Here is a 25,004-nt window from a genome sequence, read left to right as displayed (position 1 = left end):
AATCAGATTCATCTGTCGCACTTCCTATCTAAATCATGAACTTCGTTCTGTTCATTTTTTCTCCGTTTTTTAGTTTCATGCGCGTACAAATTGGTGGTTATTCTGTTGTTTCATACCACTGTTGAGAGTAATGTATTTATTCCATTATTCCCCTTTTAATGGAAAGTGACAAACTTGAAATACCATGTATATATTCTAGCGTTTAGACTAATGATACACCCCTGCATATTAGACAGGTAACAATATGTAGATGTGATTAATTCATTTACCAGGTACCTGGAAATGAGCCACACTTAATGAAGAGACTAATGATGCTACTCACTTACTCAAATCGAAGGTGGACTGAGGTTCGAACCTTGGATTCAGTTGCTAAAATTTGGATACCTTAACTGTCAAACAGCTACACTTTAGTGAGTGATATAAATAGGGTATATTGGAAATTCAACGTTTGATTTGATGAGAATGTGTTTTGATTCAACTTCAGGGAAAAGTGCTAATGACATGAGAAAGACCTCATCAGTCAGTTTCAGGTTCACATACTCGGTTTCATGCTATAATTTGTGGAAGGGCTAGTTCAATATTCGGTTATCCATATTCAGGTAAGTTTAAGGTAGAAAGGTCCAATGGATGAGCAGAACTAAAATGCATTAACCATTAATTGTAGTACATAAGGAAAAATCAAACTATAGGGTACTGAGATTAACGAGTCAGTCTTATTTTCGGAACATCTGTGTAGAGTTGTATGGTTGTTATCTAGATGCAGTAATGAAATAATTATAATTTGTCATGACGGTATTAAAACTTCATTAAATCAGTTAAAAATCAACCACAAAGACTAAAATGTGTATTAAACTGCTCTAATTCATAGTATTTCAGATTAACTAGGAGTGTTTGATATTACCTCTGTCGATGAAACGATCATCTCTGTACTTTTTATGACAGAAGCCTATTTATAACGTATATTTGCTTTTCTTGGTGTGCACTTAGTTGCGAAAGTTTCTGTATACATATAATTAGTATGGGCCATTTTTTGACATGTGTAAAATTGCTCACACAGTCTTGACTACCATGTGTCATTCTTAATCCTGTTAATTATAATTTCTAACAGTTGACAAACAAAATTATCAGTTATTTTTTTACATATAATAACAAAGTTCAAAACTCCCACTCTATGTACTTTGGTTTAGTTAGCCAAATAGTATTATCTCCCCTACTTTGAGTATAACTCATATCCAAGTAGCTGGGGAATGATTTGCTAAGTTCCAATTAACAACAAAGAAATGGACTTGGTCACACAATTCAGGTTCTGTCAAATACTTTTAGCTTCAAACACACATATTGACGCCTAAGAACTATAGTTTTGAAACATGGCCGGTAAGAGTAAAGGATATTCGTAGGTTACTAGTATTTGATCACAGGTGTCTTTGAAACGTTGCTCGTATATCCTGGGACCATTAAATAAGTAACGCAGTTGTTAGGAAACGGGTAGTAGGTAAAGATGGCAAACCAATTGATGAAGTAGTGAAACTTCATCAGTTGAGATGGCTGGGACACGTGTTACGTATGCCCAACGACCGACTGCCTCGACATGCGATGTTCAATGGTATAGGAGTAGGTTGGAAGAAAGCTAGGGGCGGCCAGAACAAAACATGTCACAAATCCATGAAGTCACTGACAAGTGGACTGAGTCATGTTGGTAGGTGTAGACTACCTGGTTGGGGACCACGAGATGATAGCAACCGATGGTTAGAGACCCTGAATGACATGGCTCAAAATCGTTTGCAATGGCACAGGTGCATCCACTCTTTGTGTTCTCCCAAATTTTGATCTCCTGATTCCTCCTTGTCTCTTTTTTCTCTTCCCAAATTTATTTCACTGGATTATACTCTTTAAATAACATCTCCAAACCCTAATGTTTCCGATTACTGCTTATACTCTTACTACCTCTACCACTACGGGATTTAAATCGACAACTGCATCTCTGTGCTAATGTGGTATGGCAACTCGAACTGATGTACGTACGTACGAAGTTCTACGTTGTTACTGACTGACTGAATTTCACTACTGACCTTAAAACAGTTATGGTATTCGTACATTATCCAGCTAGTTTGAACCAACACTAGAAGTAATTTTAATAAAAATCATCTAAGTCCATTGAAATAGTTTTCGTGGTGTCGCATTCTTTATGCTGGACAGCTCCAGTACTTCATCCATATACTAATTCGTAATTAATTATTCAGGAAATTTGTAGTTTTTGCTTGTCGTTTCTTTACTATAATTAACTATTTTAAAATATTCAAATTAGATAATGTCTTAAAGTTTTTAAGCTTTAAGCTTTTACTATTTCCTTTGACTTAAGTATGATATGTAGGTTCACATAAATTACCTCTTCAATGTTCTCATATCCCGTCAGTTTATTTTGTATTTTTTGTCCCATCCACTTTTTCCTCGTTATAATTAAAAAAAAGCTTGTAATCACTTATACGAGGACATTATCTTTGACACCATACTGATATCAAACAAGTAAAAGGGATTTTATTAAAAATGTTCTTGAAGGGGTAGCACTTAGGACTTCTTATTATTTGTTTATAGCGTCACATTCATATTCCCGTTATTAACTTCCATACAGCTGCAAGAAAACATGTGAATCGTATGTGTATATCGGCAAAGATTCCCTTAATTGAGTCCGGCACAGCTGGTTACTTGGGACAAGTCGAGCCGTTAATTCCCGTAGTTGAAACGAGTGAATCGGAGGCCACCAACACAGAAGCGAATCAAGCGACAACCTATCGTACAGGATGTTATGAATGTCAACCTCGTGGATTAGGTCAGCGTCACTATCCAGCCTGCACCATACGTAACACTCCATCTGAGCCAATTCATTGTGTTGTTTGGGCAAAGTATTTATTCAAGTGAGAATAACTTTAAATTTTCCTAAACTTGCATCTGATTTATACCGACAACTTTCTCTTAGTGGAAATAAATTAGTATTATCTGGACTAGTGTCTACCAGAAAATTATTATTCATTGCTTTCATCCAAAATGTATTCAACTAATAATTGAATCGTCAGTCTCTTCATGCCTACTTTTTTAGGTCACAAACCACTTATTCCACGTTAGAAGTAGGATCAACCGCTAGATATTGTGAAAAAGTATAGCATACTAACATATTTGGGTCAATAGTTTTACTAGTAGTACTAACAAAATTACTCAACTGTTACGAATTAGACTCTTATGTCAAGTTCTTAGATTTAAAGCAGTTCTGTGAGATAACAGTGTACTTTGCCCCAAGTTCATGTGCAGTTTATTTATTTTAACACATAGATATTGGTACAAGGAGGCACCAAATGCGCCACACAAACCTCATTTGATATGTGTGTGAGCTGTGATACTGCCAGGGTGTCCAAGCTGAGGCAGGTGGTTTTCTTAGGGAGCTACACCCGGAGCCTTCGACCTGGAAGTCTGATCTACAAGGCAGTGGAGCGTCGTAAGAAGATGCAGTCCCATGGTAGCCGGTGATCAACGATTGGTTCATACGCCATTCGTTCCTTCAGGATACTGGAGTCCATGTGCATCATTTGTTTGGAATGAAGGTTTTCCAACTCCCCTAGGTGAGCCCTCTGTGTCCACCAACCCGGTTAAAGCGCCGGACATTCGCTTTTCATCCTCTCAATTTCGTAAACTACACCGATGTTGTGAGAAGTCAGTGAGTAGGACTTCCCTGGCAGAGGCTATATACGCGTGGCCATATGAGAGCATTTGGAGAGGGAGAGCGGACTCTCCCCACTCTCTGCCGTACCAGGGCATTTGAAGGCTCAAAATCAAAGTGCTATAACAGATGTTGAAATAAGAACGAAATGTAATAATATCTCTAATAGATCCTACACCTCACTGTCACATTATAACAAGCTTTTTATGTGTACCTAGTAAAGAAGGAATTAAAAAGTCGGCTTATTTTGGGTTTGTGCTGACAATCTATTTTCATTTTGGTTAGATCTTTACAAAGTAGTGATTTGTCATTATTAAATGAAAGGCTTTGTGGAGATTTTTGAGTTTCAAGTTATATTTTACCAGTTGAAAAACTTTTTAAGCATCAGGAAGCACTGGATCACTTTTACCCTAATGGTCATGTAATTATTTTTCGCGGTTCAGTTTCTATATATACTTCCGTACAGTATATCAGACCTATTATGTAAATGAGAAGACTGAAACGAATAGGAAGATTTTAATTAATAAACTGAATTTTAATGTAGACAAATCATGGATATTTATATAATTGTCCTCCCTACACTTAATAACAGGGTGTGGTTGCAATCTTGATTAGGTGTATAAACAGCTCTCAATAGTGTCTTACCCACTGTTTTAATTTGACTTTTGGAACTTGGATGTACTCCCTCACTTAGGAGTCCAAAATTCGGATGACATAGCTATCCGGAGTCCGTCGTAGTCTGCCAAGTCCCCAGTTAGTGTCATCTGTTATGTAAACTGACTGCAACTTGATGATTGTTTTTATGTTTTCCGTTTGCTAGTCAGTTATTTGGTCAACCTGATGTGGATGATGAAGATATCTCTCCGGATTTCACCGATCCAAGTCTCCATAACCATGATCGTAGTCAGATTAATGATGAGTTGTTGCCGGCTAAAAACGATCTTATTAATAAATCTGATGATGTGTTAAATACAGATGGTACAGCGATTGGAAATTCAGTTAAACCTAATCAAATTAGTTTAAGAGAATGGTTTCACATTCTGTGGTCTAGTAATGAAAATGACCAGTCTAATTTAGAAAATGGTAAAATTTCATCTGGTGCCATTTCACTATCTTGGAGATTATTTCATCATGATATTGTCACATTGGTTAGTATGCGTGATTTATGGGTCGACCGTCAAGATCGTCGAGAACCGAGTCCTTTGGAAAAGACTACAATGAAAGATGCATTAGGAAAATATTCAGGTGATTGGTACTTTGTTTTCATTGTGGAATTAATATTTCTTTTTCATTCGATAAAGTTTTTAGTATCCGTTTTAATCTATGTAAACATGTGTGTTGATGTCATCCAAACAGTTGAAATCCTCACTATACTACAGTAATGTTTGGAAATTTAGTGTTTAAATTTCATAAAATCTTAGGAAAAATCAACCATCACCTTCCCAGACACATGATGTTTGATTTTCTAGGCGTAGTTTGGATTAAAGCTTTGGGTGACCAAACCAACATGTAGCATCGGTTTTTCAGGTCATTGACTTGGCCCGAGCCATGTTACTAGATGCTGCTATAGGTGTGTAGCTTGACCATCATGGTTCCTTTCGATCTAGTATCTCTTCATGCATGTTTTGCCGCTCCGTCTTTTCGAACCGTATTCCAAATACTTGGTTCTTTTGTATCACTACATTATTTGGATCTTTTGTTATTTTAGTCTCATTATGCTAATGCGCTGTAGGAACTTGAGGAAATCCACATCTATGTCAGGCTTTATGTTGATATATGTTTGGTCAGTGCAGACTACCTAGTTGAGGTCCTTACGATTAATGTAACCAATGGTTGAGATGAGTCAATCGTGCGAATGCATCCACTCTTCGTGTTCCTCTAGATTTTTAGTTTGAAAAATATTTAATACCTTTTATCCGACGAATTGGTTCTATCTTCTCAAATAATATTGACTATGGCATTTAAAAATACAGGATATTCGTAGGTTATTAGTATTCGGCCATGGGTGTCTTCGAAACAGCGGTGGTATATTTTGGGATCGTCAAGTTGGCAGTTCTGAGGTTAAACGCAAAGTACTAAGTAAGTGTGGTCAGTCGATTGACAACATAGTGAATCTTTATTGATTGAGATGGTTAGGTAGTGTGTTGTATATGCACATCTACCGACTCTCTCGACACACAATGATTTGTGTAGGAATAAGTTATGAAAAAGCTAGGGATGGTCAGAGAAATTTCGTGGCATCAGTTCATGAAGATATCAACTGTTTGCGTAATCTATGTATGTAGGTGTAAATTACCTGATTGAGGTCTTCTTGATCATCGTTGCCAATCATTAGAGACTTCGAGTGACATGGTTGAAATTCGTTCTCAATGTCTCAGATGCATTCAAACTCTGTCTTTCTTCAAATACTAAGTTTTTCGATTCCTCATAAGTTTTATCTCACTAATTTATATTTTACTCTCGAACCGTATATTCGATGCCTAGTCTTTACTATCACCACTAATACTGTTACTATTTCTGTTACTCTAAGATTCATCATGATAATTTCATTTCGCTATGCTAAAAGGTTGTGACAACTTAAACCGATGTACACATGTGGTAGGTCCTACTTTGTAGTTATGCCTGATATAGCGTAATTCATTATTAATATCATTTTTATTCGCATAAACTGCTGTAAACTGACTTCTGTTTTTGTTCAACAAAATCTATACTTAAATCTAACCACAATATCAGATGAATTATTGGATTCAACATGTGTCAGTGAATTACGTGATCAGCGGAAACTATCTACATCGGGTTGGCTTCGTATATTCTTAAAATCAGTTGATAAACTACAGAAACAAGTAGAAGATGGTGGAGGTGACAAATACTTAGTATGGGATAAGGTAATTCATAATATTATATCCTGAATATTTAGTCAAAAAATATTTTATTGTTGATTTAGGTTTTGTCTTCCTTGCAAACTAAGTCTCAATCAGCTAACATTTTTAAGTAAATATTTACTATCATTAGCGATCACAGATTGGTATGGAGTTACTTTGTAGTTGACTTACACCTGACTTTCAATAAATAGGCAATGGGTTTGCAAACGCCTCTCTTCTCACTTCGATGTAAGTAGCCAATTAGTATCATTATTTCTGATGGCTTAAGTATAACTCAATGCCGTAATTTATGATGAATGTTTGGTAAATAAGTTACATCAGCAATTACGCCATGACAACACTTTGTGATGATAGAATTGTTTATGAAGTTTTCAATAAAAACGCGTTTATGATTAAATTACTTACCTGAAGTATTACATCATAATAGTGTGTTCTGTATAAGAGACGGACGTGTAATGATAGTCGAGAAGCGCTTACTGATATTTGTCAATCATCTTTTCACAGAACAACACCTATCCAGAAATCTAATTCAGTTCAGGTTTTTTTCAGGTCTTCAGATATATGCTAGTTTTATGCTTCCTTCTAAAGTACTACAGACCTCCATATCCATAATTTCGTAATCATTATGAAAGCTAGATACAACTAAAATTTCAATTTATAGGTCTTAAATCACATCGTCTCGTTTTTTGTGTGATATTTAATGATGGTAATACTTGGTTGTCCCAACCAAAGCTAACGAAGTGCGCTATAAACTTATTGCCTAAGCAGTTAAAAGTCAAGCGCTTAAGCACATAAGTCGTCGTTTTTAACTCATCTGTTAGTTGCACAGATTTATGATTCATTCATGCATTCACAAAAAACACGTACCATAAAATAACTATATCAATGCAATCCGCACAGTATGATGCATTTATGTCAACAAAGATTGATTAAAATTCCATCGTAAACTTCGAAAATAGGATAATTAAGCCGTTTACTACTATTGATATAAACATCATACCAGTTGAACAAGTTACGGTGGTTATATGGACTCAAAAGCTTATTGGATAATTCGTTGCATGTTTGAAACAAAAGGTACTGAATTCAAGTCCCATTTTGGTCATCAACGGTGAACTGCCTCACCAGACGACGCCCGACGTGGGGCTCGAACCCGCGATCCTGAGATCAAGAGTCTCATGCTCTACTGTGCCCCCAAATTCCCTGGTATGATCGAGAGTGGAGTGGGCCCACCCTTTCTCTCGAAATGCTCTAACACGGCCCGCGTATACAGCCTCTGCCAGGGAAGTTCTACTCACTGCCTTCTCGTGGCGGGGGTGTTGTCTACGAAATTGAGAGGACGAAAAGCAAATGTCCGGCGCTTTAACCGGATTCCAAACCAATGGTACACATGGGACCCAGTATCCTGCGGGAACAAATGGCGTATGAACCGATTGTTGGTCACCGGCTTCCATGGGACTGCATCTCCTCATGATGCTCTACCGCCTTGTGGGTTAGACCGTTAGGTCAAAGGCTCGGGGTGTGGCCTCCTAAGAAAACCATCTACTTCGGTTTGGGCACCCGGTCAGTATCACAGCCCTCACACAAATCGAATGATTTATGTGGCGTAAATCTACTTGGTGCCTCCTTGTACCAATGTTTATGTGGGCAATGTTTATATGGGCACCCGGGCAGTATCACAGCCCACACACACAAATATAGTGTGGCGCATATATATTTGGTGCCCTCTTGTACTAATATTTATGAGTCGAAATAAGAAATTGGTCATCAACACAGATGGAGGTACATCCAGCTGACGGGTTCTAAATAAAATCAAACACACATCCTGGATCCCACTGATCTCCACAGTTCGTTTGTTTTAATATTGATTCATATATTCATATTACTGTTACTACTATTACTATCATTTTCAATTGTAGGATGACCCGGAAGCTATGGATTTTGTCGCCTCAGCATCAATTATTCGATCACAGTTATTTCATTTACCCGGTGCTGATCAGTTAACCAGGTTTATCATTAAATCTTTAGCTGGGAATATCATACCAGCTGTAGCATCAACAAATGCCATCGTCGCTGGTCTTATGGTACTACAAGCCAGACATATTTTATCTAAAAAGTTTGAGGTAATTCTATTATTGATTCCAATATTTCGTTTTCTTGTATATGCCTCTCTTATTTACGGTTAATCAGTGTAAGAGTAATTTCAAAAAAGGCTAGGAGAGGCCAAACGAAAACAGTTCATGAAGTCATTGATTGTCTATTTAAACCATGTCGGCTAATACCGACTACCTGGTTGAGGTCTTGGGGATAATAGCGATCAGTGGTTGAAGGCTTTGGGCGACATTGTTCAGAATTGTTCACAATGAACCAAATACATTCACTCTTTTTCTTCCTCTTAATCTTGAATTTCATTATTCCTTTATACATAGCTTTCCATTTCGTCTCTTGGAATCGTATTACCTATGTTTAATTTTTGTCATTATCATTGTTATTACAATCTTTCGATGTCTTATGCTGTTCATCTTGTTATTTTCATCTCGTCATGCTAATCCTTTTTAATAACTTGGGTCGATGCACATGTGTCAGGCTCCATGTTGATGGTGTTTGAATGACTAAGTTAGTAGATCATTATGAGAGTAGGGTTTGGCACAAAAACATTAGTCGGCCAAGTTACCACATGTAATAGTAATATAATATATATTCCGAAAATAATAATTACAGTATTCATACTAGTTTACAGACATAATTAGCTTGATATAGATAGTAATATCAAATGTAAATGATAAATGGGGTATTAGATTGTTTAAAGTGTTTTAGTTCAGAAATTGTTTACGTAGTACATTTTTCACATGTATTACAGAAATGAAACGTATTAACCTAAAACTTTTAATTCTTTTTAAGTGAACATCTTTTTGGTGTATTTAGAGCCATTTCCTACTCCATAACGATTTGGTTATAATTATCTACAACTGCAGCAATTTGGAAGACTCTCCCAGTCTCTTACATTGTACGAGCATTCCATGTATCTAAATAAATGGTTGCTCTGGTTGTCAGAAGGGGCATCGGCCCTGTGACTTCCGAAGGAACTCGGCTTTCATTATGAGGCGTCATAACTCTTCTAAATGAAGACCTTCTGATTCCCAGGGCAGAGTTTAAATAGTTTGGATAATTTTTTCTGGTTAGCGTTTTTTAGCGAGTTAGTTTTCTACGGGATTGGGTCGCTAACCCCATCATCTACAATTAGAGAAAATAAAATGGAAGCACACCTACATAGAGAGAGAGATGTAACTAAGTAGATGAATAACACAAACATCAGAGTAATAATAATCTAATCAATATGATACATTTATATAATTAACTAATTATTCACAACTCCGACTTTCATACAATAAATGGTTCTATCCTATGCAATAAAAAGTTCAAGTTTGTGTAGTTGTTTATCTTAGTTGAAACCTTGAAAGAACTAAGTTACGTTTCGTTTTATTTAAATTATATATCAATGAATTCTAATATTTATTAAACTGAGAAGTCGGTACTGCTCAAAAAAACTATGTTACGGAGCATTATATTAATTCAATGAAGATGCATTGAAAATAACGTAAACTAACTTTATACTGAATAAATTTCTTGGCTCCCAAATGTCCTGGTACGGCCGAGAGTGGGGAGAGTCCGCTCTCCCTCTCCAAATGCTCTCACATGGCCACGCGTATATAGACTCTGCCAGGGAAGTCCTACTCACTGACTTCTCACAACACCGGTGTTGTTTACCAAAATGAGAGGATGAAAAGCGAATGTTCGGCCCTCTAACCGGGTTGGTGGATACGGAGAGCCCACCTTGGGACGTTGAAAAACCATAATTCTAAACCAGTAGTACATGTGGACTCTCGGATCCTGAAGAAACAAATGGGGTATGAACCAATTTTTGGCCACTGGCTACCATGGGACTGCATCTCCTACACTGCTTCACTGTCTTGTGGGTTAGACCTTTAGGTCGAAGGCTCCGGTTGTGGCGTCCTAAGAAAACCTCCTGCTTCAGTTTGGGCATCCAAACAGTATCACAGCCCACCCACAAATCAAGTGAATTATGTAGCGCATATGTATTCGAAGAACCTTTTTACCTATGTTCAAATAAATAATAAATGAATAAAAGATAGATTGAAAGTAACGTAAATTAACTTTATACTGAATAAATCAACATACAGCAAAAGTGATTGAATGAATTTTACTTTAAATCAATGTGAATCTAAAAAAAATTGGTTTCATTCTAAATGTAGCATTTGGAAGATTCAACATTTCTCAACATAGTGATGATAAGGAATAATTGAATTTTTAAAATATGATTTGTTAAGAAGTAATGAAATATGGGTATAAAAAGTATACAATAATATTGGAACTGACAGACCTAGGTTAAGACTAAGAATCAATGAATTTATACCATTGTGGTCAATTCTGTTCCTATGTCACCGAATTTCCATGACCTCTAAACATCTTTATATCTCAGATCCTTTCAATACAACTCTTTCCAGCAGTTAATGACATAGTAGAATGATGCTGTCCCCTTGTTTAACCGATTCAAACTATCCAATTTCATTACTAAGTGATTTTTCATATTGCAGTTCTAATCTAAAAGAGTACTTTCATAGTTATGTAAGTAAAATAGTTTTTTTCTACACAACACGTGTTACGTATGCCCAACGACCGACTACCTCGACATGCGATGTTCAGTGGTATAAGAGTAGGTTGGAAGAAAGCTAGGGGCGGCCAGACCAAAACATAGCACAAGTCCATGAAGTCACTGACAAGTGGACTAAATCATGTCGGTAGGTGTAGACTACCTGGTTGGGGATCGCGAGATGATAGCAACCGATAGTTAGAGACTCTGAATGACATGGCTCAAAATCGTTTGCAATGGCACAGGTGCATACACTCTTTGTGTTCTCCCAAATTTTAATCTCCTGATTCCTCCTTATTTCTTTTTTCTCTTCCCAAATTTATTTCACTGTATTAAACTCTTTAAGTAACATCTCCAAACCCTAATCTTCCCGATTACTGCTTATACTCTTACTACCTCTACCACTGTGGGGTTTGAATCGACAACTGCATCTCTGTGCTGATGTGGTGTGGCAACTCGAACTGATGTACGTATGTTCGAAGTTCTACGTTGTTACTTACTTACTGACTGACACAACTAATTTAACCCCATTTTTTCTGTTTCAAAATATGAGTAACAGAGTAATTAAACTCATGTACATTTTACTTTAAGAAAAAAACAATCCAACAAGTAAGCGTCGCCAATACATTTTGAATGGCCACGAAGACATTTTTCATTATCATGTTATCAGATGGATTTTCCACTGTTTGATATTTGTCTTATCGATTATTGTTCTATGTTCTTAATTGCATTCTAAATAGTAGTATCTTGTTGGAGCTCCTGTCAACGATGAAAGTCTTTCACCAATTTACAGGTGGTGAAATAATTTTAGTATATTTTATTGTACTTGTTAAGAATTGTGTTTGTTACTGTATATGCAGTATAATCTGTTGTACATTGACTGTCATTGTGCAACATTTCACGTTTGTTATTGTGGTGATCCAATACATAAAACACTGTAATAACTAGTTTTATATTTCATTCAGTAAGTTGTTAACAAAAGAGGTTTCTTTCCACTTTATTTTTATTTTTTCCTCTAGCGTATCCGTACTGTTTACATACATCGTCGACCAACTGGTCGTCGTGGCAATCGTCGTCTTGTAGTCCCTGTTGAACCAGCATTACCGAATCCATCTTGTTTAGTGTGTAGTGATTCTGTTAGAAATTCTCAACTGCATTTACTCTGTGCACCTGAATTATTAACATTGCGTATTCTGCGTGATCGTATCTTGGTACGACATTTAGGTATGCTTGCTCCAGATGTCGAGGTACCTGATCGTGGCATTATACTAATATCAAGTGATGAAGATGAAACAGATGAAGGTTAGTTTACCTCTTCTCTCCAATACCATTTGAGTAATTGATCTAATTTCTCTCTCAGTAAATTTACTACACGTATATGTATCCAGCTTTAAGTAATTCGTATCATTGTAAAAAAATGATTCGAGATTATTTATTTATTTATTTGAACACATAAATATTGGTACAAGAATGCGCCACACAAAACAATGAGAATTTAAGGGGAAGGAAAAAAGAAGAGAGAGAATAACAACGAAGAGATTGATGTAAGGTGGTGTAATAATAATAATAGTAAAAATGGGGGAACGGAAAGGTACAATCAGAAGAAATCTTTCAGTTAAGGAAGACACAACCACTTTTTTTATGAAGAAAGTAAAAGAAAGTGACAGCAATGTCGCCACTGGCTTCTATTCTGACTCATATCTGATAACGTCTCTAGCCACTGTGTTGCATCATCGATAGGATCTCAACCAGAGAGTTTTGAAGGACCAACAGAAGCCAGTCCCGTACAGCTTTCTTTCATACCACAACACCATGTCATACACTGACCACCTCCGCTTTTTCCAACCAGTCCCAACGTAGGCAAATAATGCACAACGAGGAATTATCCGGAATGTCGTTCGTAGAACATGTCCAAGCCATCGAAGTCTATGTTTCAAGATAGTGACATCAATTGAATCATCGTCTCTGCACACGAACACACGATGGCGAACTCCCGCATTACTAACATGGTATTGCCACTGGATGTCAGCAATCGTTCGGAGAAAACGATGATCAAACACAGAGTTGTCTACATTCTCAATCCGGAGAGGACAGGTTTCACAAGCATAGAGCAAAATTTTTCTCATCGACGCGTTGTAGATCCGGCCTTTTACAGCCAGACTAACATTACGAAGGCGCCAAAGATGGCTCAGATTGGCATAAGCCGCTCTGGCTTTCACTATACGTGCATTGATCTCATCACTCACGCCACCACCAGCACTTATGCAGCTACCTAGATACATGGACTTCTCGTCTACTATCTGCTCACCATCCAGGGTGAGTACAGGATTGGAATCCTGCCAGTCTTGTAGAAGTACTTTGCACTTCGAAGGTGCAAAGCACATACCATACCCACGGATACTGATTGCCAACTGGTTAAGTGTGGATTGCATGGTTTCAGGATTATCGCACAGTAAGACAATATCATCCGCATACGCAAAGTCGAGAAGTCTTTCTCTATGCAACAAATCCACACCGACACTACCTGCATCCATCAGAGCTGTTTCCAGAATGTTACCGATGGCAAAGTTGAAGGGGAATGGTGAGATTGGGCAACCCTACCTAACCCCACTGCTCGAATGGAACAATGGAGAGAGGTGGTTGTATGCCCTCACTCTGCCTGAGGTGTTTGTATATAAGGCTTTTAGGATGTTAATAAACTTCTCAGGCACACCCTTCTTCAATAGATAATCCCAGAGAACAGTCCTATCCAACGAATCGATGGCAGCCCTGATGTCAAGAAACACTACGATTGTTGGCCTTTGATATGTATGGCGGTGTTCTAACATTTGGCGGAGGGTAAAGATATGATCAATACATCCTCGACCAGAATGAAATCCAGCCTGCTCCTCGCGAGTCAATCTTTCTCGGGTTTTGAACAACCTACGAAGTATGACGGAAGCCAATAGCTTGGACGCAATCGGAAGTAGACTTATCCTCCGATAGTTGTTACAGGAACGACGTGAACCCTTTTTAAAGATAGGTACAACTATCGACTCATTCCATGACGTTGGTACGCTCTCTAGCTCCCAAACCTTTGTAAACAACGTCGTCAGTTCCTTAGTCAGAAAGTCACCACCATCTTTAAAAAGAGCCGGAGGTAAGTCGTCTGGGCCAGGTGATTTGTAAGGCTTCAAGAGTTGGAGTTCCTTGTGTACTTCCGCCTCATTTGGTGGACCAGTCGTCACCGGCCATGGAGGGCAGGACAGTCTGACCGATGTTGCCGGAGCAGCAGGCCAGTTGAACTGCCGTTCGAAAAATTCTGCCCATCATCCAAGACGTCGATGGATGTTAATGATTGGCATCTCATCATCCTCGTAGATTGTTCCGCTCACACCAGACTTCTTGCTGCCAGTGGCTCGGATGAGCTGGAAGAGCTTCCGGTAGTTACCAGATGCAGCCGCTGCTTCCAGCTCATTAGCACGCTTCGACCACCAGGCTTCTCGGTCCTTACGCAAGCTTTGCCCATTTTCCTTACGTAACATCCTTCGTTTGTGGTCAAACTCACGGTCACCCGGAGTAGACGGACGGGCTTCAATGAATTGCAAGGAACCAGAAGAAACCCATTGCTTATAAGCGGGACGTTTCGCGAACCCACAACTGACTGTACTTGCCATTTTCATGGCGTCATGCAATTGCAACCAATACTCATCTATACTTTTCGGTGGAGTGGTAGCTAGACTAGAAGTTAGCTACTACTACTACAATATCTGTCGGACGCACTTTCTGGAGAAGAACAGATAGCTGGTGGTAAAACTCATCCTTGATTGCATCCGGACTGCAATCTGCCGGAGCATAGGCGGATATGACGAAAAGACATCGTTTCTCACGCCGATTTCTTCTCACTTTGATGGAACTCTTTAATCTAACAGCACATAACCGACTGTTAATGGGAATCCAGTCGATTAGTGCTGCCTCAGCTCTAGCGCTTAGTGCGACACCAACGCCAGCAAGACCAGACGAAGATGCCACAGGGTCTTTGGATAAGCGCACGTAAAACAAGCTTTTCGAAGCCACAGATGGAGATCGAATTTGTCGTACTTCACCAGAGTCTTGAATACGGGTCTCGGATAGACAGCAAACATCGATATTAAGACTTTCTAAAGACATAGCCAGCCCTATCTGTTGTCCAACCTGCATAAGTGTGCAAACGTTGAAGGCAGCCAGTCTGAATGGTGCACGTGGTTTCAGAAAAACTGCTTCAGTACTCATATTCAGTGATAACATACAATTTTCAACCGGACAGTGACTCGAGAACGTTTAGATACAGTCGAATTTCCAACTAAGACGAGCTGCTGTATAAGTCGAAAAGATAAGTATAGACAGAGTAGGAATAAAAGAGCGTGAATAATGTCGTAGTAAATAATAATAATAATAATAATAATAATAATAATAATAATAATAATAATAATAATAATAATAGTATTGACAATAATTCGAATCATTTGATTGTTATTCGAAGCGAGAAAGGTAGTCTCCATAGATACAGAGAGTTCATCATTTGTGTGTGGGCTGTGATACTGCCTGTGTGCCCATACCAAAGCAGGTGGTTCTCTTAGGGGACCACACCCCGAGCCTTTGACCCATATGTCTAACCCACAAGGCAGTGGAGCATCGTAAGGAGATGCAATCCCATGGAAGCCGGTGACCAACAATTGGTTCATACGCCATTTGTTCCCGCAGGATACTGGATCCCATGTGCACCTTTGGTTTGGAATCCGGTTAAAGGGCCGAACATTCGCTTTTCGTCGTGTCAATTTGGTAAACAACACCGGTGTTGCGAAAAATCAGTGAGTAGGACTTCCCTGGCAGAGGCTGTATATCCGTGGCCATGTGAGAGTATTTCGAGGGGGAGGACCCATCCCGCTTGCGGTCATACCAGGGCACTTGGGGGCTACTTTACGTTTACCGACATATTGGCACACGGAAAAAAATTGTGAAGTTGTGATTTACTACTGCTTAAAGACTTGAGTAATAATTTCATAGATCAAGTAACTTGATATATAAAAAGTACTGTACCTGTTTATTAATTGATGATAACCTTAACCCTGGCTACTTTGGACGGGTAAAACGGTGAAAATTGAACTGATTTTTACATATTCATAGATTATAAAATCAGTTAAGTATCTGTGATATTGTTTTGTTCTGTGAAGAAGATAGTTTAACTGTGTATGTTTCATTACCTTTCTGGTCAATATCATCATGGTAGAAGAAGAGGTTGTACCAGTCTATTTTGTACACATAATTCTGGTTTTTCAAAATGTATGGCTATTGCCTCGGCAATGCAAAGAAGATGCAGTCTAATTGTTTTTGGGAGACTTCTACTTATCTTGTAGATGACTTTGAACGCAGAGTCTGTCTTGATTGAGTGACCTGTGTTCACAAAGTGTTCGATTATAGAACTTCTTATTGAGCCGTTGCCTCTTCTTTTTACGAAGAATCTGTAGCCCCGAGGTCGTAGAGGAAGAATTGAGCCTTTTAAAAGAGATTCTTATCAAAAACGGATATCCTCCTACATTCGTTGATAAGAACATGAAGCCAAAAATGCCAAAACCACAAACAATTACAGTAGAAAAGAAAATATACATGAACATCGACTTCAAAGGTGACAGAGCCGCATATATCTTAAAGAGGAGAATTTCAGATTCTTTAAAAAGAACGTTCTTCGCAGCAATATTGCGAATATCATTTTCCAGCCGATCACTGTTCACCAATAATCTGAAAGATAAATCATCGCATCTGACCAACTCAATGTGTATTTACCAATTTACCCGCTCTTGTTCAGCTAGGTATATAGGTCGTTCGATGCGTACTTTATTCAAAAAAATTCAAGAACATTGTTCGGCGTGGCTAAAAATAGGAGACAACGGCTCAATAAGAAGTTCTATAATCGAACACTTTGTGAACACAGGTCACTCAATCAAGACAGACTCTGCGTTCAAAGTCATCTAAAAGATAAGTAGAAGTCTCCCAAAAACAATTAGACTGCATCTTCTTTGCATTGCCGAGGCAATAGCCATATATTTTGAAAAACCAGAATTATGTGTACAAAAGAGACTGGTACAACCTCTTCTTCTACCATGGTCTTAATGTATTAAAATTTTTCTCTTTCTTCATACTCTTGTTCCCTTACAGCCAACTGCTTCACCTTTCATCTTCCCTTTAAATATTCTATCCCCAACCAGTTTGTTTTTATTTCCACGATCATTCCGATTACATTTCATCTCTGTTTCAACATTTTATTTTATCATACTGAGCCATCCTTACCCGATGAATATCTAAGCCATTAACTATCAAACGATTATTAAACTTTCCTTGTTTTATAAAAATTCCTTTTTCTAAATACCTTTGTTTATTTAACCTCACTGTCACCATGTATAACAGAAGTTTATTATCAGTATTATTATCACCCTGTAAAAATAAGTCTATATATTTGCGATTGTACAGCTTTGAAAGTAAATTCGCCGAAAAGAGAACTCTTCGCTGAACTAATCTTTCTTTCTTATTTAATGTCATAATGGGTGAATTCTCTTAATCAAGTCACAGTGTCGCCGCTTGTCTTAGTGAATCGAAATCACATGATTGAATATGGTCAACAAGAAACCTTGAATGCAATTTCTTTGCTAGTTAGCATCCATCATCAACGTGTATCTGCGATTATGAGGGAACTGATGTTTATTGTATGGTTTGAACCGGCGTCACCGAACTTCACAATCTTAGACGTTACTAGTGATTTATTTAATTGCGACTGATCTTCTGTAGGTCTGGGATGTTTACTAATGAGCAGACAATAGGTGATAATCACTGTTATTTTTGTTTAATCGTTTCTAGCGCTAATCTATCACATCTGACTACTTTTAAATTACTTAACAAGATTGGTGTTAATACGAGATTCTGGGTTCTACCTTAATTAATTAATTAATTGGTTTAGTAGGTTAGATAAAACAGTACAAAATATATCTCATCATAATTTGATTGATTTATTTTGTTTTATTGATTCTATCAGTGATAATACTTTGCTTGTGTCAATTATTTTCTTTTTTGTTGTTGCTTATTTCAGAGACGTTAAATAAAACATTAGCTGACTTTAAATTAACACATGGAACTTGTTTACAATGTGATGATTTTCGTCAAGATTTTACCATTCAACTTATTTTATCATGTATTAGTGTAGAATTGGCTAATGCATTACCTACTAATTCTGATTTATCAACATCAACGTCAACATTAAATCTTAATATCGATAGTCGTTTAACAGAACAATTTAATAATGAAGAACAACAATCTGAAACATGGAGAATTGTAGGTGATATAAATTCCATTTTGTCAAATTCAAGAGATAATACAATATCAGAAAAGAATACTGAAAAAGAGAACAATGAAAATACAGGTATTGAGAGAACATATTTTTATATATTTTTGGATAAGTATTTGGAAATTAGTTAGGTTATCTTAATGATTTGTGTTTGTCGTTTAAGCAAATAGTAAGATAACATAAATCATTAATTACAGTTGAGCTAACAAGTAGCATGAGACGTTAAAAATGGTATTGTGATCACATACACACACACACACATACAACATATTGTAACCGCTGCAATCAATGACGATGTCTTCAACTAATTTATCATTGTTTCCTAAATGATTGTTACCCAGTACTAAATATTTTCATTCTTGATTTGTTAGTTGGACAGTTTTACTCAGTGTTATCATATTTCAAATTCATTATGAATGGTACTTTATGAAAGGGTTTATAAAATGGTGTACACAGCAATGTAAATATGCTACTTGTATAGTTAATTTCGAAAATTGTCTAGTGTATGATACTGTTGTGACTTAAAGTTCGGTTAGTTATCACGTGATTTATTCACCAATCGAAATACGACTTATTCAATTTCAGTGCCATTATTATTATTTATTATTTGAACACATAGGTATTGGTACAAGGAGGCACCAAATATATATGCGCCACACAGATCTCATTTGATATGTGTGAGGGCTGTGATGTTGTTCGGATGCCCAAACCGAAGCATGTGGTGTTCTTATGGGGCCACACCCGGAGCCTTCGATCTAAAGGTCTGATCCACAAGGCAGTGGTGCAACGTAAGGAGATGCAGTCTCATGGTAGCCAATGGCCAAAAATTGGTTCATGCGCCATCTGTTCCTTCAGGATCCAAGGGTCCACATGTACTACTGGCCTAGAATTATGGTTTTTCAACTTCCCTAGGTGGGCTCTCCATGTCCACCAACCCGGTTAGAGGGCCGCATGTTCGTTTTTCGTCCTCTCAATTTTGTAAACAACACTCCCGTCACGAGAAGTCAGGGAGTAGGAGTTCCCTGGCAGAGGCTGTATACGCGTGGCCATGTGAGAGCATTTGGAGAGGGAGAGTGGACTCTCCTCGCTCTCGGCTGTACTAGGGCATTTGGGGGAAACTCAGTGCCAAACGATGACGTTCGACCGGTATGAGCAGTTTATTGTTCTTATTGGTCCTTTGTTCGCCTAGCCCGTCCAGTGCGGTCCAGAAACTCCAACAACAGCCTTAACTATGCGAATAAGTTATTTCAATCATACTTGTTTTATGTACCAGCCAAACAGACCACATCACACCATAAAATAAGAAATAACATTTATACATGATCAGGCTAGAAAGTGGCTGTGAACGTGGGAGACTGTAATCAATAAACTGAACATAACTTAAGAACAGTAAGTCGTTTAATAATAATCTATAGGTCAAAATGAAGCTTATAATAAGAGGAATATAGATATACCTAATCTGGTTACTGAACGGTTATACAACAAAAATATTAGTCTATTAATAGTTATTGGAAGTTGCTCGTAATTTAATCTTCACTAGGATATAACAGATCCAAGCCGCACAAACCGCTCTTAATCAGTTGGTAACTGTTGTCTGTATTTTTGGAACATACTTTATTACGTCAAAGTGTAAAGTACTTTTAGAACACTGATAGCAACCCTTACCCTAAATACTTTTCGTTTTGTCACGACTTGGCCTAGTCACAAAATATTAGTTTCGCAACGTGTTTGTGCGCGCAGTCCTGGTTTGTGCCTCCAAAACCTGACCTCTACGAGCTTAAAATACTCGATAATTATATTTTCGGACATCATAATCTTCGGAAGATCACTTATATTTAATAACTACACTATGTTAGTAATGCCTAACTCCGGCAATGCAGAATCGTGCATAATGAAAATCTGAATTCCATTATTATTACCGTACCTAAAAAGCCGACTCTGCTGAGTTGGAAATGTATAAATCTTGTCAATAATTTGTATTTTCGATGTCCAATCTTTTCTAATACTGTTACTACCTCTACAACTCCAGGAATTTTCTATCAATCACATCTCTCTGTGATGATGGAGTATGGGAATTTGTACCGATGTACAAACGTAACTGGTTCTACGTTCTGTTTGACTTACTGATACTTGTTGTCTCAGCGGCTTCTAACGTGAATATTATCTATAAATATTTAGTGAATTGGCTTGCAAGTACATGTCCCATGACATGCCACCGTGTAATAGGAGGGTTACAGTGAATTTAATTAGCCTATTAGATAAATAGATGATCTTATCATCTAAGAGTTTTAGATGGTTTACTCGCCTAAGTAATTTACATAGTGGTATCAAATAAATCAAGAGGCTCAAATCATTCTTCCGCATTTAGTTTCCTTAGGATTTTTAAGACAATCTATAGGATTATTAGTTTGAAATTACAATATATCAGCTAACCTAAGTGAACTCTCCATATCAACAGCTTTCACTGTTTAGTTTATATAAAAATACTCTCAACACATAGTTCTACTTGCAGTAGGACTTTCTTAAAATTTTCTGTAAACATGACTAATACACAGGCATTAATCTACATTCTCAATTGCATCATTTTAAGGAGTTCTTCATGTCCCTTTCTTTTTTCTCTTTCCAAATTTATTTCATTGGATTATACTCCTTGGAAAGCATCTTCAAACTCTAATCTTTTCGATTAATGCTTATACTATTACTACTTCTACTACTATGGGATTTGAATTAACAATTGCGTTTCTATGCTAATGTGGTATGGCAACTCGAACTGATGTACGTACGTTTGAAGTTCTACGTTGTTACTGAATGACTGACTAATTTTAAGGAGTATGAGATCGATCTCAAAGCGTCCATCTAAAATGTTTTTATCTAGATATTCTAATTTATTTTTCCTCTTTTATTCTTCTTCTATTTCCCTTAGACAAATTTGTTCACAACAATAATGATGATACAGAGGATGATTTAATTGAAATTACTGAAGAGTCTATGACTTCTTTAAATCAAGATTTGGATAATAGTGTTAATAATAATACCAGTATTAATAGTAATAGTAATAAACGTAAATTTCTCGATACAATCACTTGTGATGATCAAGATAATATGAATAGAATCAAAGAGAAGAAATTACGATTTGATAAAGAATTAACAACACTATCATCACCTATTATTGTACCAGTTGCTGACGACGACGACGATGATGATGATTTAATCATTATTGAATGAATAAATGACTGAGATATGATCTATATTATAACAGTTATATGGTTATATGCTTATATATATACATCATGGATCTTTGTATGTATTTGTTTGAGTATATGTGTTGTTACTTCATATTCTGTTCTGTAAAAGGTAACCATTTTGTAAAAAGGTTACATGGTTTGTGTTTTGTTTGTTTCGCTCTCTCCCTGTCTCTCTCACGATGTTTCATTTGCATTTCATCTTTTCTACTGAAAAAAACCGTACTAGATTGATCATCCCTTTCCCCCCTGTATGTTTTTGTGTGTATATGTCTAAGTTGTTCGTTAAATAGCCTATTAACTAACCGGTCATCAATTTTATTTTGTTATAAACTATTATTTAATATTATTCTAAATATGTTTATACTTTTGTACCATTCAATATACATGGATAATAAAAACATTCTACAATGACATAGATTTCTTTTTAAGTTACAGTTGTTTGTTTGTTGTTGTTTTTTCATTGTTTTACGAGTTTGTTCCTGTATCATTGTATCACGACTCTTTAAAAGGGTACATTATTATATCTGTGAGGAAAGAAAAGTGCTTATTGTCTGTATGTTTATGATTGGCGTTGAAGTAGATTGCCAGAAAGTTATGTTGACTAAACGTAGGAATAGTGTTAGTCGATGAAGTTACTGACTATTAAACTAATCTATGTAAGGAGGTATATACTATTTGGTTGCTGTTTGTGTAATAACCGCACTTCTGCTATTTTTCGCTAGCGTTATACACTGAGTCATTCAGACGTTTGCCGTTCTGTTACGTATACTTAAACCTTCAAGTGAGCCATATTAAGGTTAAACTCATAGCAATAGATAAAGATAAGAAATCGGTTGATGAGGTAGTGAATCTTCATAAATTGAGATGGTTGACGCGTGTATCATAGTCTACCCAGCCACTTCTTACCTCGTTGTGCAATGCTTCTTGCTGTAGGAGTAGGTTGAATGAAAGCTAGGGGCGGCTAAACTAACAAATGGTATCAGTCTTTGAGTTGATTTTCACCTTTCACTCACCGTATTATAATTAGGAATCAAAATTAACGGCGTACTTTAAGAAGTTATAATGGTCAGTGGTGAATTGTAATATTGAAGTAGATTAAGATCTCCGACGGAAATTTTGGAGATATAGCCTGTTCAGAAGGTTAAGTGATTTAGCATAATTTAAAACTTAACAATTACAGGTTTTTAGCTACAGTCTATTTGTGAACTATTGATAGAGCGTAAGTAAGTCTGGAACATCTAATCTACAGCGCTTAAATTTGAATAGATAGAATCTGTTTATTCCCGAGATTACAGATACTTATAATAGTCTTGGCACTATCGTTTGACTGGTCAGTTTATTTGTCCTCTGTTCTTATGATACAGTCTCTACTGTGACCAGTATTACTTGGTATGGAAACAGTTCGCCTCTAACTATTCATTATCAAGTAGATTAACTTCTAGTTTTATATGTTAGTGGAATCCAGGTTATGCGTTCTGTTGTATTTGGGATTAGTTAGCTGAATGTATTTACATCCTAGTGTTCATGTTCATGATTGAACTCGAATTCGGCATGTTTGGTTTCGAACGCCGAATGGATTATACACTGAACAATTGAGTTCCAATTAAAATTGATCAACATTTTGTTAAGAATATCAACAACGAGATAACTCAAATCCTTACAGATTAAATTCAGTAGATAAATAATTTGTAATGACTTTTTTTTTATTTCGATGTTAACCATTTATACAATGATTGTTATGTTTTATTGTACAATGATCATAGTTTCTTGTAAATAGTGTTTGTAAAATCCTCTATGTACTCTTGAATCACTTCAGATGATAATATACATTATCTAACTTATTTACATAGTACAGATACACATAATTGGCTTCAAGTTATACTCTAAATGTATAGACTGCCGATATTCATTCAGTCACTCAAAACAAGATGACTGAAGTGGGGTTTTTAAATCTTCGACTTATTAGCTAAAAGTCGATTGCCTTAATCATCAATCCATTGCTCGTTAAGTGTTGAATAATTTACTATTCACTATAGTGTTATATCCGAGCGAAGATTATATCACGAGTAACTTCTGAGACATATTAATTGATTAATATTATCTACATTCTTATGGTATGACTATTCAATAATTAGATTATGTATATTTATATTCCCCTTATTATAAGCTTCATTTTGACCTATAAATTATTATTAAACGACTTACTGTTCTTAAGTTATATTCAGTTTATTGATTACAGTCTCCCACGTTCACAGCCACTTTCTAGCCTGATCATGTATAAATGTTATTTCTTATTTTATGGTGTGTTGCGGTCTGTTTGGTTGATATATAAACCCAGTATGTCTGAAATAAATGATTCGATTCGCATAGTGGAAGCTGGTATTGGTGTTGTGGACTCAAGTGGACGGGCTAGGCGGACATAGGACCAATAAGGACGCTAGGCTGTTCATACCGGTCGAACGTCATTGATTTGGCACAGTGCTAGGATTGTGTAGGTCGTATTTTGATTGGTGGATAAATCACGTGGTAAAAAAGTCGGACATAAAGTCATAACATATAGTTTTTCTTTTAAGAAAAGAACTTCTGTTTATTTCTTTTTGATAAACTAATTAATATCATTAGCTGTTGGAAGCTCACAATATGAATTTACTGAAGAACATATTAACTTTTTAAGCAAAGATGAATCATGGCTAGCAGTTGAATCCACGACACGCGTTTCTTTGCTTAAAAAGCTTGTGACTTTGGGCTATATCGAGGCAAACCGCATAGGATTGCAAATATGCCAACATGAGACTGATCAATTACATTCCTAAATAACAATGGGAAGATACATGTAAAACAACACCGAGTGAATTTAAACCTCACCCCATTGCACAAACAGGTGGCTGTCAGGACTCAGTAACTAAGTTGATAACGCGATGGCGTCTGAAGCGAACAGTATTCGGCTCGAGTCTTGGAGTGAACATCATCTCTGGGATGCAGGTGCATCCAGCTGACGAATCCCCAATAGAACGAAACGCATGTCCTGGATTCCACTGCTAGCCACTATCCATCTTTGCTTTAAAAGCAATTTGCATATATGCCAACAAGAGACTGATCGATTGCAGTCCTAATTAGCAATTGGAAGATACAAATAAAACAACAC

At 36.9% G+C, this 25,004-nt stretch overlaps 1 protein-coding gene across 1 annotated transcript in view; it reads left to right on the top strand.

Annotated features, from left to right (window-relative positions):
- Positions 1-22,270, top strand: part of UBA2 (E1 ubiquitin-activating protein uba2) — a 28,247-nt gene extending 5,977 nt beyond the window's left edge. Inside the window, exons 5-11 of the mRNA XM_051217273.1 lie at positions 2,630-2,912; positions 4,530-4,954; positions 6,443-6,594; positions 8,508-8,711; positions 12,280-12,562; positions 18,360-18,689; positions 21,538-22,270. Of these exons, the coding sequence (XP_051064650.1) occupies positions 2,630-2,912; positions 4,530-4,954; positions 6,443-6,594; positions 8,508-8,711; positions 12,280-12,562; positions 18,360-18,689; positions 21,538-21,839 (1,979 nt within the window). The 3' untranslated portion in view covers positions 21,840-22,270. The remainder of the gene's footprint in view (positions 1-2,629; positions 2,913-4,529; positions 4,955-6,442; positions 6,595-8,507; positions 8,712-12,279; positions 12,563-18,359; positions 18,690-21,537) is intronic.
- The last annotated feature ends 2,734 nt before the right edge of the window (positions 22,271-25,004 follow it).

This window comes from Schistosoma haematobium, chromosome 5 (genome assembly GCF_000699445.3).
Source record: "Schistosoma haematobium chromosome 5, whole genome shotgun sequence".
Taxonomy (NCBI): Eukaryota; Metazoa; Platyhelminthes; class Trematoda; order Strigeidida; family Schistosomatidae; genus Schistosoma; species Schistosoma haematobium.
The sequence above is the reverse complement of the archived record's forward strand: the minus strand, read 5'-3'. Positions and strand labels throughout refer to the sequence as shown.